The 15,300-nt window shown below is 62.3% G+C and overlaps 2 protein-coding genes across 3 annotated transcripts; one reads left to right on the top strand and one right to left on the bottom strand.

The window, feature by feature from the left end:
* Positions 1 to 348: 348 nt before the first annotated feature.
* ENH_00058590 lies at positions 349 to 2,472 on the bottom strand (the record flags this gene model as incomplete). 2 transcript variants are annotated; one of them, XM_013577050.1, is made up of 2 exons in its annotated part: positions 349 to 2,112; positions 2,257 to 2,472. In XM_013577050.1, the coding sequence occupies 2 exons, from the start codon at positions 2,470 to 2,472 to the stop codon at positions 349 to 351; spliced, it is 1,980 nt and encodes a 659-aa protein (XP_013432504.1). The 2 variants fall into 2 exon arrangements, with proteins under 2 accessions (XP_013432504.1, XP_013432503.1); XM_013577049.1 differs by having other exon boundaries at positions 349 to 2,472.
* Positions 2,473 to 7,474: 5,002 nt separating this feature from the next.
* ENH_00058580 (T-cell activation protein phosphatase 2C, putative) lies at positions 7,475 to 8,734 on the top strand (the record flags this gene model as incomplete). Its single annotated transcript, XM_013577048.1, has 2 exons — positions 7,475 to 7,711; positions 7,940 to 8,734. 2 exons carry the CDS (start codon positions 7,475 to 7,477, stop codon positions 8,732 to 8,734), a joined length of 1,032 nt encoding a protein of 343 aa, XP_013432502.1.
* Positions 8,735 to 15,300: the final 6,566 nt, after the last annotated feature.

Below are 15,300 nucleotides of genomic sequence, written 5' to 3'. Positions count from 1 at the left end.
GGGGCCCCCCCCCGGGGGCCCCCCCCGCCGCGCGCCCCGGCGCAGCGTTGGCGGCCGCAGCGGCGCCGCCGCGCCTCCGCCTGCGCCGCCTTCGCCGCCGCTGCTGCTGCTGCTGCTGCTGCTGCTGCTGCTGCTGCTGCTGCTGCGGCTCGGGGTAGAGCCGCGGCGCTGCTGCCTCGCTGAGCGACACGGGCCACAGCGGAGGCAGCGAGGCCTGCTCCGTCAGGGGGCCCCTCAAGTAAGAAAGATAGTCTGGAGAACAAGCATCGAAGGGGAGGGCCCTGAACAGCAGCAAAGCCAGCAGCTGCGGCAAAAACAGACCCAGCAGCAAATCCACCACCAGCGCTGCTACGCCCCCCACCAGACACAGGCCCCCCACAGACCCTCCCCACCGCATGCACCCCCGCAGGGGGCCCCCCGGGGGGCCCCCCCGGGGGGCCCCCCGGAGGGGCCCCCGGGGGCCCCCGCTGTGGGGGCCCCCGAGGGGGGCCCCACAGGGGGCCCCGGAGAGGCAGCAGCCTCCAGCGCGGGGACGGAGGGGGAGGCCAGGGGCAGGTCGCCGGCTGCTGCAGCGGCGGCGGTTTGCTGCTGCTGCTGCTGCTGCTCGCGTCTGCTGCAGTCCGCGAGAGCAGCAGCAAGGCGCTGCTGCTGGCGAAGGGCCCCCGGCCACCCCGCACAAATCTTGAAGCGCAGCACAACTTGCTGCAGCGTAGCAGCAAGCTGCAGCTTGCTGCAGGGGCCCCCAAGGGCCCCCCAGACCCGCAGCCCGCAGAGGCCCGCGCAGAAGTGGCCCCACAGCTTCAGCAGCAGCAGCAGCAGCCAGCACAGGGGGCCCCACAGGCCCCGCCCGCAGCCCTGCGCGGGGGCCCCCGCCAGCGGCTGCTGCTGCTGCTGCAGCAGCAGCAGCACCTGCTCCTCCTCCTCCTGCTGCTGCTGCTGCTGCTGCTGCGGCGGCCGCTTGCCGTTCGGGCGGTCCTTCGTGCGGCTGCCGATGCCGCCAGCGTGAGCTGCTGCTGCTGCTGCTGCTGCTGCTGCTGCTGCCTGCTGTCGCAGCTGCAGCAGCCTCCAGCAGTGCAGCTGCTGCTGCATGCTGTTGTAGACTGCAGCAGAGACGTTGAGCAGCGCGAGAGAGGCCTCAAAGCCGCACAGCTGCTCGTCCCCAGGTCCCTGCAGCTGCTGCTGCTGCAGCTGCAGCTGCTGCTGCTGCTGCTGCTGCTGCTGCTGCTGGAGGCCCTCTCCAATGCCCTGTGCTACTTGGCGCAGCAACTCCCGTGCTGCTGTTGGTCTCTGGGCAAACGCAGCAGCAGCAGCAGCTTGAGCTGCGTCGTGGGGAGCAGCAGCTAAAGTGCTGCTGCTCACCCAGAAAGGCAAACTGTACAAAAACACGACGCAACGGGAAGCAGCAGCAGCAGCTGCTGCTGCTGCTGTGGCAGCTTCAGTGGCTTCGGGCGTTGCTGCTGCTGCTGCTGCTGCTGCTGCTGCTGCTGCTGCTGGGGGGCCCTCGCCAGCAGCAGTGTCCGCCCCTGAGGCTTCCCCAAAGTGCCTCCTCCACTCCACTCCTGCTGCAGCAGCAAAGCCTGCACTTGCTGCAGCAGCAAAGCCTGCACTTGCTGCAGCAGTTGCTGCTGCTGTTGCTGCTGTTGCTGCGTGCGAGACGACGCTGAGCGGCACAGGAAGGCCTGTGCCTTCGTCTAGCCACAGGTCCAGCCAAACGCCTGAGCTAAACCCCTGCTGCTGCTGCTGCTGCTGCTGCTGCTGCTGCTGCTGCTGCACTTTGTCAAAGGGGCAAACTGCCTCGGGGTCCGGCCCTCGCCACCAGCCAATGAGCTGCACCGCCTGCGGCAGCACGTGGTAGTCTAGAACGAGGTCTTGCTCCTCTCCATTGCTGCTGCTGCTGCTGCTGCTGCTGCTGCTGCTGCTGCTGCTACTGCTGCTGCCGTTGCTGCTGCTACTGTTGCTGCTGCAGTCGCCGTCGCTGCTGCTGCTGCTGCTGCTGCTGTTGCTGCTGCAGTCGCCGTCACTGCTGCTGCTGCTGCTGCTGCTGCTGCTGCAGTCGCCGCTGCTGCTGCTGCTGCTGCTGCTGCAGTCGCCGCTGCTGCTGCTGCTGCTTCCCTCGCGGAGCGGGGGCTGGCGCGCTGCTGCAGGCCTGAGCAGCCGCTGGTTCAGCTGCAGCAGGAACAGCGCAGCCAGCTGCGGCGGCAGCGGCGGCAGCAGCCCGCATGCAATGGCCGTGCCATCTGGCAAGCCCCACCCCACAAGCCAGCCTTTGCGGGCCTGGAGGAGAGTTAAGGGGAAGAAGAGGCGGAAGAGCTTCGAGCAGACGACAGGGAGGGTCGGGGGGACCTCGGGGGCCCCCAGGGGGCCCCCGGGGGCCCCCCGCGCGGCCGCGGGGGCCCCCGGGGGGCCCCTAGGGGCCCCCGCTGCTGCGCCCCCCGCTGCAGCTAGGGCCAGCGCAGGCACGCCCGCAGCCATTGCTGCTGCGGAGGTGCACGCAGGGGGGGTCACTGGCAGCAGCGGGGCAGCAGCGGGGGGCCAAGGAGAGAGAAGAGACGAAGTTTAAAAGATTTAAATGCATTTTAATGTTTTTCAGAGCCTAAGACTCCACCTAAAGCTGCTTTCAGGGGCCGGGAGGCCCCACTGGCGAGGCTACAGCTGCGGCGGCCGCGGTCCGCTGCTGCGGCTGCTGCTCTAACCCTCCCGATGCTGCTGCCTCCACAGAAAACGAGTCTTTTTAGACACTTTTAAGCAGCAGAGTTAAATGTCTTTGCTCAAACCGCACGCAGACATGCGCAGCAGCAGCAGCAGCAGCAGCAGCAGCAGCAGCTGTCCTGGGTGCCACCACCAGCAGTCACTGAAGGCTTCTCCTGCTGCCGGGGGCCCCTGTTCCCCCTTATTTTGGAGTTGCAGCCGAACAAAACCCAAAAATTATATTTATTAAAGTGCTTTTAAGTTCAAAGACACAAATGAAACTGAAATAGCAGCGGAGTGGGCGCAGCAACCCCCCCGAAGCTGCTGCGCTGGCCTGTGAGCCATCCTGGCGCCCAGCGGCCGCGCGCCAATTGACTTTATTCCTCACGTTTCAGCCAGTTTTTAAATATTATAAAATGTTAATAAGTATTTAGTAAAATCTAGAAAATATAAATCTCTGTTTTTCGCGCTGCAGCCGCAGCCTGCTCCCCCATGGCTGCACGCTGGACGCCTCCAGCTGCAGCGAGCAGGTCTACAGGTCTTGCACTTTCCCAATCCACAAACCGCCTTAAACCCTAAACCCTAAACCCTAAACCCTAAACCCTGCAGGGCATCAGCGCCTCAGAGAGCTGTGCTGCTTCCCTGGGGATCCGGCGAGCTCATTGAGTGCCACTGGCTGCTGTGCCCTGCAGCAGCAGCGCAGCAGCAGTGCAGCAGCAGCGCAGCAGCAGCCGCTGCTGCTCCACTGCAACCTGCACAAAGCAGCATCAAATCTTTTCCCCTGAAGACAGAGGGGCTGAGCCGGCCTAAGAAGTGTTTTGTAACTAGAAAGAGAAAAACCCTTTTTTGGGGTTTTTGTTGGGGTTTGGGTTACTTGAATTCTGCTTCTGTGGCTTTGGAGTGCAGCTCTGGGTAATTCTCTTAGGGTTTAAGAGCCTCAGGATTCGCCTTTTAAGGGTTTAGGAGCCCGAGGGTTTAAGCTTTTAGGGTTTAAGCTTTTAGGGTTTAAGAGCCCGAGGGTTTAAGCTTTCACTGCTTTGGAGCCTGAGGGTTTGCGCTTCTAGGGTTTAGGAGCCTGAGGGTTTGTTTCTGCTAGGGTTTAGGGCGGCGTCTGTGGCCCTGCGCCGTAGGCATTTTGGAGGTTTAGGGTTTAGGGTTTAGGGTTTGGGAAAGAGCAAAGGAGCCATTTCTTTTGCTTTTTCTTCTGGATGGTGAAATATTGCGAATTAAATACTTTAATTTCACAGAATAGGATTCATAAAAAGAAAGAAATTGACTTTTAACTAATTTAAATTCAATTTTAAATAAATTTCTTTTTCTGTGCGCCTAAGAGCCACACAAGCTCCGTGTCTTTTTGGGGCTTGTCTTTCAGCGCATGCAACACTTGGGGCTTTTGCTGCAGTCTTTTTCGCTGCTGAGGGCCTTTTTGGCTGGCCGTGGCCGCGCTGCGTGGCCAGCAGCAGCAGCAGCAGCAACAGCAGCAGCAGCAACAGCAGCAGCAGCAGCAGCAGCGAAATACCCTTTTTGCCTTCCTTTAAAACCAGAGAAATAGGATAAGAGAGGCAGCAGCAAACTGTTTGGATAGCGCCCCCATTGCCGTCTAAAGCTTTCTCTTTCTTTTGTATAAATATATTTATTTATTTATTTATTTATTTATTTATTTATTTATTTATTTGTTTGTTTGTTTATTTATATTTTTATGGGGAATTGGAAAGGACTTAAGTGCTGCTGCTCGCGAGGCTCCACAGTTGGCGCTGCCTTGGCCTGCAGCAGCAGCAGCTGCTGCTGCTTTATTATACCCTTTTGCTGCTGCAGCAGTTTGCTGCTTTAAGCAGCAAAACTCCCGCCAGGGTCACCTCCCCACAGCGTGAGGTGGCCCCTAGGGGGGCCCCCCAGGGGGCCCCAAGGGGGGCCCCCATGGGGCCCCAAGGGGGGCCCCCAGGGGGCCCCCAGGGGGCCCCCAGGGGGGCCCCCAGAGACCCTGCATGCAGCTAGCTGCAGAGGGGGGGAAGCAGCCAGTGAGGCTGCAAGGAAAACACTGCAGCAAATGGGTTTTCTGCAGCTGCTGCCAGCTCAGCAGCAGCAAACTGCAAAGGAGCCTCTGCTGCAGCACAGGAAACTGCTGCTGCTGCTGCTGCTGCTGCTGCTAGCCTCGCTTCCCTCGCAGCTGCTGCTGCGCCTGCTCGAGCAGGTCCACTGAAGCCCCGCCACGCCGTAAACCCTAACCCCTAAACCCTAGACGCGAAACCCTAAACCCTAAACCCTACGATTTGCTGCAGCACGCGGCCCTGGAGAACAACTAGCATGGCTTTTTAGCCCTAGAGGGGGGGAAATGGTATTTATATTGTGGCCTGCTGCTGGTGTGTGGGGCCCCGCGAATTGCTGCTGCACACACCCAGAGCGGGGGGCCTCTGGGGGCCCGAAGCCCGCCTCTAGCCGCTGCAGCTAGCTGCAGCAGCTAGCTGCAGCTAGCCAGCAGCAGCAAAGGCTAGCTGCTGCGTTGTGTGCTGGCTAGCAGGCCAGCTGCATGCATGCTGCGAAGGACTGCGCGCGGAGGCCCCAAGGTGACCAGTGGAGATGTCTGGGGCGCGCGGATTGCGCGTTTTTTGCGTTTTTTTGTCTTAATACACTTTTCTTTCGAGAGCATTTGTTGAAAAGTCTCGAACAAAGAATTAAGTGCACTTTTTTGGCCGCGTGCGAGCCAGTTTCCGCCGTCGAAGCAGCAGCTGCTTCAGGACTCTGTCCGGTGCTGGGCGTCGCAGGCTGCAGGTTGTGCGCGCGGCGGCGGCGCCGGCCGAGTTGTTTGTGTGGGAAAAAAGAAAGTAAAATTGAATTTCAAATGTGAAAAGGGAAATACAATTCTCGTTTGAGGGCTTTTTCTCGCCAGTCGCCGCAGCAGCACTCGACGCGCCGGCGCCACCGCGGCACACCAGCGGTCAGCCGAGACACCGGTTGCCGCCAGCTTCCCGGCTTTTTCTCACTGTTTTTCTTTCTTACATTTTGCAAAGGAACTTCTCTTTAAAACTGACCCATTTGGCCTTCTGCTGCTGCCCCCGGCCCGCGCGAAGTGCTGCTGCTGCGCCCTGCAGCTCCCGCGGCCGGAGTTCCGCAGCCCTCTGGGCAACAATGCATGCGGTGTCTTTACAGGCCGCGGATTTCAGGTGTACGTACACTGCAGGAGGGAGCTTTCGAGCCTCCTGAGCGGCGCTTTTGGCGGCCCTGGGCCCCGCGTCTCTGGCGGGGCGAACTAGGCGGGTCGGAGAGCCCGAGAGGGGCCCCGGGGGCCCCCAAAAAGCCCTTTTTGGCGCTTTGCTGCTGCCAAAATGAGCTGCTGCAGCTGCGAATGCGCGGAAAGCCGCGAGGCCGACACTCTGGTGACGCGGGAGCAGCAGCCCGCGCAGCCGCTGCAGTTCCTCGTGGCTGGAAAGTCCATTCAACATCCTCAAAAGGCTCTCTCGAGGTCCATCAATGGAGATGCATTTGCAATGGACCACCATGTGCGCCCCGCCAGGACCACTGGTCACCCCCAGCCGCTGGACCCTCTTAGCTGGCACTTGGCAGCAAACTGCTCTTCTCTTAGCAGCAAATAGCTCACTATTTTAGCAGCAAATACCTCACTATTTTAGCAGCAAACTGCTCTTCTCTTAGCAGCAAATAGCTCTTCTTTTAGCAGCAAGTGGCTCTTCTTTTAGCAGCAAGTGGCTCCTCTTTTAGCAGCAAATAACCCGTTCTCTTAGCAACAAAAAGCTCTTCTTTTAGCAGCAAATAGCTCTTCTCTTAGCAGCGAATAGCTCACTATTTTAGCAACAAACAGCTCTTCTCTTAGCAGCAAGTAGCTCACTATTTTAGCAGCAAACAGCGCTTCTCTAAGCAGCAAACAGCTCTTCTTTCAGCAGCAAGCAGCTCTTCTTTTAGCAGCAAACAGCTCTTCTTTAAGCAGCAAACAGCTCTTCTTTAAGCAGCAAGTAGCTTATTCTTTTGTCAGCAAATTGCTCTTCTTTTGGCAGCAAGTAGTTCATTCTTTTAGCAGCAAATGGCTCTTCTTTTAGCAGCAAATGGCTCTTCTTTTAGCAGCAAATGGCTCTCGTTTTAGCAGCAAACAGCCTTCTGTCAGCCTCAAATATCTCGCTCTGTTGGCCTCAAATAGCTCTTTCTGTTGGGGTTAAATGGGTCTTTCTGTTGGGTTTAAAAGTCTTTTCTGTTGGACTTGTGGGAAAGCAGTGCGAGGGTTTGGGGTTTGTGGTTTGTGGCGGAGGTTTTGGGAATTGCGGACGGAGTGAGCACAGTGGAAGACGAGGGTTTGGACCCTTCGGAGTTGCCTGCGGAGTTGCTGGAGTTGTGCGTGCGGGAGAGTCGGGCGCGGCTGGAGAACGGGGCGCTCTTTGAGTTGGAGACGGAGGAGGCGTTGAGTGCGTTGGGCGTGGGGGGCCCCGCGGGGGCCCCCTGGGGCCCCGGGGGGGCCCCCTGGGGGCCCCCCGAGCCGCCGCTGAGCGTGCTGGCGAGGGCCTCGCTGCAGTGCCGCAGCTTCGGGGCCACCACCTGCGTGCTGGGGCTGCTGGAGGGGCGGCGGCTGTGGTCCGCGAACATCGGGGACTCGCAGCTGCTGCTGCTGCGGAGGACGGGGGCCCCCCCCAAGAGGTACCCGGGGCCCCTCGAGTTCTCCCACGCCAGCTGCCACACCTGCAGGGCCCGCGTGGCCAACCCGCAGGCCTACGGCGGCTACCAGGTGGTCTACCGCACGGAGGCGCAGCAGCACTTCTTCAACTGCCCCTTTCAGATTTCGCGCATGCCCGACTGCGACTGTTCGCAGCAGGCGCTGCTGCAGCGCACGGCGCAGGCGGCCCGCGTGGGGTCTGCTGCAGTCCAGCCCGGCGATATTGTGCTGCTGGGCTCCGATGGACTTTTCGACAACTTGTTTGACGACGATCTTCTCGACACTTTCAACCAACTTTGCTGGAACAACGCCCCTCCCGGAAAGCCCCCCGCCTGCCACCCCGCCGTCCTCGTCGACGCGCTTCTCGAGGTCCAAATATGCCCAAACCCTAAACCCTAAACCCTAAACCCTAAACCCTAAACCCTAAACCGTGGCTCGGGGGCTCGAGCCGGGGGTTCCGCGCGCAGGCTGCCCTGGGGACGTGGGGAACACCGAAAACTGGGGATGGCACGTTTGGCGCTGAGACGCAAATCCTGCTTGTTCTGCTGCTGCTGCTGCTGCTGCTGCTGCTGCTGCTGCTGTTGCTGCGGTGCGCAGAGGGCGGTGAAGGCGGGAGAGGCCCCGCCGGGGGTTTCTTGTCCAGTGGTCACTCCCTTTTCCAAAGCAGCTTTTGACGAAGTGGGCCGGAGACTTGTGGGGGGCAAACCTGATGACATTACAGCAGTTGTTGCTTACATTGTCCCCACAGTTGAGGGCTCCACAGTAGACAGTGCTGCAGTGCTGGGCCGGGGCAGCAGCGCAGTTGCTGCTGTCTGCGGGGGGCCCCCCTCGGGGGCCCCCCAGGGGCCCCCGGGGTCGCCGGGGCCCTCGGGGCCCCCGGGGCCCCCGGGGTCGCCGGGGCCCCAGGGGCCCCCGGGGTCGCCGGGGCCCCAGGGGCCCCCGGAGGACCCGGGGCCCCCGGGGGCGCCGGGGGGGGCCCCCCAGAGGCAGGGGACCCTCAGCAGGGAGTGCAGCGGCTACGGGGCCCTGGACGAACAAACCCCCAGCCAGGGGCCCCGCCCAGGGGCCCCGCTGCAGCAGCAGACACAGACTGTGGGGAGGGGCCCCCCTGCAATCAGCAGCAGAGCCAGCTTCCCCCCCAGGGCCCTCGGGGGCCCCTCTCCAGCCATTCGGGCTGCTGTGCATTCGCTGCCGCAGTCTCTTAAGCCTGGGGACTTCTCCGTTTTTGAACGTTTGCGAGAAAGGGCCCACCAGAGGCTGCAGCGAGCAGCAGCAGCAAGAGCAGCAGCAGCAAGAGCAGCGCAGCGCGAAAGAGAGGCCCCCGGACGCAGCTGGGGCTCTTGGCCTTCAGCGCTGGCCTCCGCCTTCCGGGGCCTCTTTGCTGCCAGGTGAACCCTAGGGGGCCCCCTAGGGGCCCCCTAGGGGCCCCCTAGGGGCCCCTGGGGGCCCCCTAGGGGCCCCCTAGGGGCCCCCTAGGGTCCCCTACGGGTCCCGTAGGGGGCCCCTAGGGGGCCCGTAGGGTCCCCTCGGGGGATTTGGCGGTGGCGGGGCTTCTGGTGGCCCCCCTTTATGGGCAGGGGGGCCCCATGAAAGGGGAGGAGGGGGGCCCCCCCAATGCGGTAATTCTGTTTTGGCCCGGTGGCAGCAGCTGAGGCCCCCCAGCAGCAGCAGCAGCAGCAGCAGCAGCAGCAGCGGGCAGCTGCGGCGCCCAGGCTGCTGCTGCCGGCGCTGGGGCTGCAGCTTCTGCTCCTATTCGGGGGCAGGTGCCGGTGCTGCAGTTGTTCTGCCGCTGCAGCAGCTGCTGCAGCTGCTGCTGCAGCTGCTGCTGCAGCTGCTGCTGCAGCAGAAGGCTGGTAGCAGCTGGAGGGCTAATAACTCTGGACACAGCTTTTGTCTTTGTGCACTGTGGGGTGTTTGTTTTTCTAAATCAAGTAAAGTAATTTAATTAATTTAAATTAATTAAATTTTTTTAATTAAAACGGAATAGAGCCAGGCGAGCAGCAGCAGCAACCCGAGGACCCTCAGAAAGAACTTTGAAAGACTTTTAATATTCTATTAAAGTCCCAAACAAAACAATAGAAATATTTAAAAATTAAACCAACTAAAAAATAGGCCAAGACACTTGGGCTGCATGCAGCACTGGGCGAGAGGAAACAGGCCTCAAATAACACCAGTGGGTGGGGGTACACACAATATATTTATTTAATTTAAAGTTATATTTATTTATATTAATTTATATTTATTTATATTGATATATATATATATATATGGGGCCTTTTAGGCAGCAAAGGTGGAGGCTTTGGGCGTGAGCCGGGGGCCAGCTAGCCAAACTCGGAAAGACAGACAAGAGGCCTTATTACAAATAAAAGAGTGCCAAGAAGGGCCAGTGGACCAATGGTCCTTTGGCCAGTGTTTAGAAGAGACCACTGGAGAGAAGAGAGGGCCAGCGCCCCAGGGGGTTTTTGCTGCTTGAGAACTCAAAGCCATTCCTGCAGCAGCTCAGCTGCTGCATGCAGGCCCTTCGGGGCACTGGGGAGCTGCTGCAGGTGGACCAATGGTCCACTGGCCTTCGTAGGAACTCTTTTGGCACTTTTTTTCTTTTCGAATGTTCAGAAAGACCTGGCGCTGCAGCCCAGCCTCGAGGCCGGGCCCTGGGGTGTCTGTACACCCCAAACGAGAAGGGCTTCACTGCCCCGAATGTTCTTTTTTATCTTTTCCTCTTTTGGTGGCTGCAGCCGTGAGTTGCTGCACCTAACTGGAAGTTTTGGGTGTTTTGCCGTCAAATGGGGATTTTTCCCGCCCCCAGGGTCACTACAAACTAATAGAAGAAGCTCTGAGGCTGCTGTCTGAGGCTCTAGACTCTAAAAGTGGCCAAATATAATTCTTTTTGAGACAAAGAAGTCCCGAGGGTTCAAGTTTTGCGGCCGCAGGCCTGCTGGGTCGGGGAAGACACCCCGGGGTGGAGCCTTCTGCAGCGAGCGGGGGCCCCGGGGGGCAGCTCCGGGGGCCCCCCTCTTCTGCCCCTTTAAATGGTATTATTTTGGAGAAATAAAACAGTTCCAAAGGGCGGTGAAAGCGCAGAAAGTTGAAAGGTGTCCCGGGCGCGGCCTGCCGCCTGGAGCGGCGGCGGCGGTCGGCCGCCAGGGGAGCCCTCGCTGCAGGGGGGGCAGCGCAGGGACACGGGAGAAGAATAGATGTTGAGAAAAGGAAGAAATGGTATTATTTAATTGGGGGAATAGGCTGGAGAAGGAGGGGGGGCGGGGCCGGGGAGCAGCCGCGGGCCCGAGATGGGCGCATGCCGCGGCTGTCTCGGAGTGTGCTGCTGTGGCGTGCTAGGGGCGTTGGTACTCGCTGGAGAGGCCCCTAGCCAGGTGTGGAGTTGCAAAGAAGTTAAAATAAACCTAAGTCGCATTAATAGGCCCGTCGGACCGCATCTTGTGCGGCGCTGCCTCTGTCTCGGGTTGCTGCCATCGGAGGTGGCCGCGCTGCTGCTGCTGCTTCTGTCGCGGCGTCTGCGTCAGTTTGAGTTCTTTGCGGCTTCTATATTCTCCATTTCTGTTTCCTGCGCCTTGCTGCCGCCGCCAGCTCCCGGCGAACGCGCGTTCCCGCCGCAGCAGCAGCAGCAGCAGCAGCAGCAGCAGCCTGCGCCTTCCCGCAGCCTTCTGCCCGCTGCAGCAGCTGCAGCACGAGACCCTCCCCGCCCCCACAGCTGCCAGCCACTTCTCTAGGCCCCCCCAACGGCCTGTGGCGCTGCTGGCGAAGAAAGGCAGCGGGCGAGGCCCGTCTCAGTCCTCAGCGGCAGTCTTCGGTCTCGGCGGCCTGCTGCTGCCGCTGCTGCTGCTGCTGCCGCCGCTGCTGCTGCTGCTGCTGCTGCTGCTGCTGCCCCCCCGCCCCCTCCCTGCGAATGAAGGGGCCCGCAGCCAACGGGGCCTTCCCCGAGCCCGAGGCCTCCAGGGGCCGCCGCCAAGATGAAGAGCGGCAGCAATACATCACCAAATTCCCTTCTTCTTCTTTCTTGAGAGTCATCCCAGAAAGAGGCGACAAACTCAATGCTGCAGATGCCCTTTTCGAGGTCCCCGTGGTGAGTGGGGCCCCCGGGCCCCGAGGGTACTGCCCCTGGGGGGCCCCCAGGGGCCCCCCGCCCGCTCTTTGGGGCCCCCGCCGCGCGGGGGGCCCCCGGGGCCCCAGGACACCCCCTCGGGGGCCGGGGCCCCCTGCGCGGGGGGCCCCTGTGGCTGCTGGGTCACCTTCACTCTAAAGACACTGTCTCTGACTCCCTCTAATCTCCAGCAGCAGCAGTGCTGCTGCTGCTGCTGCTGCTGCTGCTGCTGCTTTTGCGCTGCTGCTTCTGCTGCTGCTCTTGCGCTGCTGCTTCTGCTGCTGCTTCTGCTGCCTCTGCTGCTGCTGCCTCTGCTGCTGCTGCCTCTGCTGCTGCTGCTGCAGTGCGGTTTGCTGCTGGGGACTGTGTTTGCAGGCGGAGCAGCAGCGGCTGGTGGAGCGGTTCATAGAGTACGCAGAACAAGTGCGTGGGGCGCAGCTGCAGCTGCTGCGGGAGCACGACGGGTCTTCTGTGGCGGAGAAGTTTCTGCAGCAAGTGCAGCAGCTGCAGCAGCCGTTTGCTGCAGCAGACGCTGCAGCAGACTTGCCGGGGCGCAGCAGCAGCAGCAGCAGCAGCAGCGGCGGCGCGGCCGCGGCGAACGGGCTCAGCAACGGCGCAGCCACGAACGGCCGGGGGGCCCCCGGGGGGGCCCCCGGGGGGGCCCCCGGGGGGGCCCCCGGCGGGGGGGCCCCCCTGAAGGGCAAGGGGGCCCCCAGCAGCAAAGGGGAAACTGTGAAGTTTCGACTGATCGAGGGGGGGGTCTCGCTGCTGCCGCTGGGGCCCTCGGGGGGCCCCCCGAGGGCCCCCCAGCAGCAAAGCAGGCAGTCCCAGGGCTCCCACGGAGACAGCGAAACTTTTGGCAGCAGCACTACCAGCACTAATGGAGAAGGAGAAGAAGAAGAAACAGTTTTTGCATGTCAGTTGGAGAGTTTCCTGCAGCTGGCGGAGAACGAGATCGGGGGCCCCCGGGGGGCCCCCTGCACCGAGCAGCAGGACGACGGCCCCGCTGCTGCTGCTGCTGCTGCTGCTGCTGCTGCTGTTCGCCTCCGCGCCCGCAGAGTCCTCCTCGCGGGGGCCCTTGTCCCGCTGGCCCTCGACGACACTTTGGTCCTCGAGCACAAGGTCACCCTGCGTGCCCAGGGGCCCCCGGGGGGCCCCCCGGGGGCCCCCCGCACCAACGGCTACCTGCAGCACCCCCAGCAGCAGCAGCAGCAGCAGCAGCAGGGGCCCCCCGAGTTCGCCCTAGACGCAGAGGCCCTCAGAGACACTCTCCACCAACACGCCTACCAGGGCTGCTTGCGCGTACCCGTCACAAATGAGTTCACAGTGAGCTGCTGCTGCTGCTGCTGCTGCTGCTGCTGTTGTGGCTCCTGCTGCTGCTGCTGTGGCTCCTGCTGCGGCTCGTGCTGCTGCTGCTACTGCTGGGGTTCCTGCTGTTACTGCTGGGGCTCCTGCTGCTGCCGCGCCTCCTGCTGCTACTGCTGCGCCTCCTGCTGCTACTGCTGCGGCGCCTGCTGCTGCTGCTTCCGAGGCCTCAGCTGCTGCCACAGCGTCGGCCGGTGCTGCTGGTGCTGCTGCGGTTTTGGCTGCTACGGAAGCCGCTCTTGCTGCTGCTGCTGCGGGTGTGCTGCTGCTGGAGACTGGGACTTTGCTGCGGGGTTTTGCTGCTGCAGATGCAGCGCAAAGGCAGACGCGGCAGCACTTGTCAGGAGCTGGCAGCAAGTGTGGTGGTGCTGGCGAGGGCAGACGAGCCTCGGTGTCTTTCCATTTTCTACCACTTCAAGGAGTCAGCGACCCGCGCAGCCCGCTGCTGCTGCTGCTGCTGCTGCTGCTGCACTGCTGTTGCTGCAGCTGTCGCTGCTGCAGCTGAACTGCTGCTGCTGTTGCTGCTGGTGCCGTTGCTGCTGCAGCTGCACTGCTACTGCTGCTGCCGCACTGGTGTTGCTGCGGCCTCCGCTGCTGCAGCTACACTGCTGCTGCTGCTGCTGAGGGTGCTGCTGCTGCTGCAGCAGGGGCCGTGGCTGCTGCGGGAGTTGCTGGCGAGCAGCTGTGGGTTGTGGGGTGTCTGGGCGTGGGGTGTCTGTACAGCCAGCAAGAAGCCAGTTTCATCGTGGACTCTCCCGAATGGAAAGAACTCCAAGCAGCTTTAGCTCCTTTGTTGGCTTCCCGAGAAATTGCTGCTTTCCGGGGTTTGCTGCACACGAAGCGGGAGCAAACGGGCCTTTGCTTCGGGCCCCCCGCCGGCTTGGAGGTGGTGAGTGCTCGACAGCAGCAGCAGCAGCATCTGCTGCTGCTGCTGCTGCTGCTGCTGTTTCCTTTAGGGGGACTGCTGCTGTGGGCGGACGCGGGGGAAGGGGAGACAGGGGGACACAATAATTGGCAGCACGGAGGCAGCAGCAGCGCAGCAGACACAGCCGCATGCAGCCTGCTGCGCTGCGCTGCTGCTGTCTCTCTGCTTCCAAGTGTCTCCTCCTAGCTCTTTTTTGGCCCCGCTGCAGCAGCCCCGGGCTGCCGCAGTTGCCATTATGGGGGTTTCCCCCTTGGGGCCTCCCCGTGTGTCTGCTGCACACGGCGCTGCTGCTGCTGCAGTTGCTGCTGCTGCTGCTACTGCTGCTGCTGCTTCTGCTACTGCTGCTGCTTCTGCTGCGGCTGCTGCTACTGCACTTGTGACTCGTACTGCTGCTGCTATTGCAGCTGCTCCTGCTGCTGCTACTCCAGCAGCAGCAGCTGCTGCCGCTGCAGCAGCAGCAGCAGCAGCAGCAGGACTTGCTGTTGGTGCGTGCAGCCGTCGTTCACGCCCCTGCGAGCGCCGCGAGACACCTGCGACTGGGCTGCGCAGCTGGACGGCAGCGCAGTGGTGCAGCAAGACCCGAAGCTGCAGGAGTTTGTGCCGCAGCTGCGGCAGCGCTTCCACACTTTGACGGAGACCTTGGGGGCCCTCGAGGGGGCCTTCGGTTCTCTGCAGGCCTTCGCCAGCGCCCACAGCCTCTTCGGCCTCCAGCGCGTGCATGCAGACGGGTGCGTGGGGCCCCACACGGGGCCCCCAGGGGCCCCCCGCCCCTGACCCTGGCAGCCCCAGCTGGAGCCGCGGGCTCCCCGCGGGGCTGCATGCACGCATGCGTGCATGCAGAGCTGCATGCAGCGCCGCAGGAGGCGGCAGGGCTGCTTGGGGGCCTGCAGGGCCGCAGGCTTGCAGCTGCACGTGCATGCAGCGCATGCATGCGTGCGGGGCTGCATGCGCGCATGCGCGGGGCTGCGGCTGCGTGTGTGCAACGGCGCTGCAGGGTGTCCGGCTACACCTACAGAGAGTGGCTGCCGAACGCGAAGGCCGTCTTCCTCTTCGGGGACTTCAACAACTGGGACAGGGCCTCTCACCCGCTGCACCGCGAGCGCTGGGGCGTGGCCCCCCACTTCTTCGAGGCCCCCCTGGGGGCCCTCAGGGGCACCAAGGCCGAGGGGCCCCCCGGGGCTGCCGAGGCCCACCTCAGCTCGGTCTGGTCCATTTTCATTCCAGACCGCCCAGACGGGACTCCGGCCCTGCGCCACCGGTAAGGCTTTTGGAGAGCTTTCCTAGCTCCCAGCTAGCTCCCAGCTAGCTCCCAGCTAGCTCCCAGCTAGCTGCCGGCTAGCTGCCAGCTAGCTGGTGCCAGGGGCTGCGTAGCTCACACTCATATTTCTGGAGCTTCAGTTTTAGTCGGGGAGGATGGCTGGGGAGCTGGCCGGGGCAGCTGCGCAGGCAGCCGCCCGCCAACGAGGGCCAGCCAGCCAGCTAGCTAGCTAGCCAGCTAGCCAGCCGTGTAGCTAGCTAGCTGGCGCGGGAGCGCCCAGCTGGCCGCAGCTAAAGCCCCGTGTGGGGCCG

This window comes from Eimeria necatrix, genomic scaffold, assembly GCF_000499385.1.
Source record: "Eimeria necatrix Houghton genomic scaffold, Enh_scaff49, whole genome shotgun sequence".
Taxonomy (NCBI): Eukaryota; Apicomplexa; class Conoidasida; order Eucoccidiorida; family Eimeriidae; genus Eimeria; species Eimeria necatrix.
The sequence above is the reverse complement of the archived record's forward strand: the minus strand, read 5'-3'. Positions and strand labels throughout refer to the sequence as shown.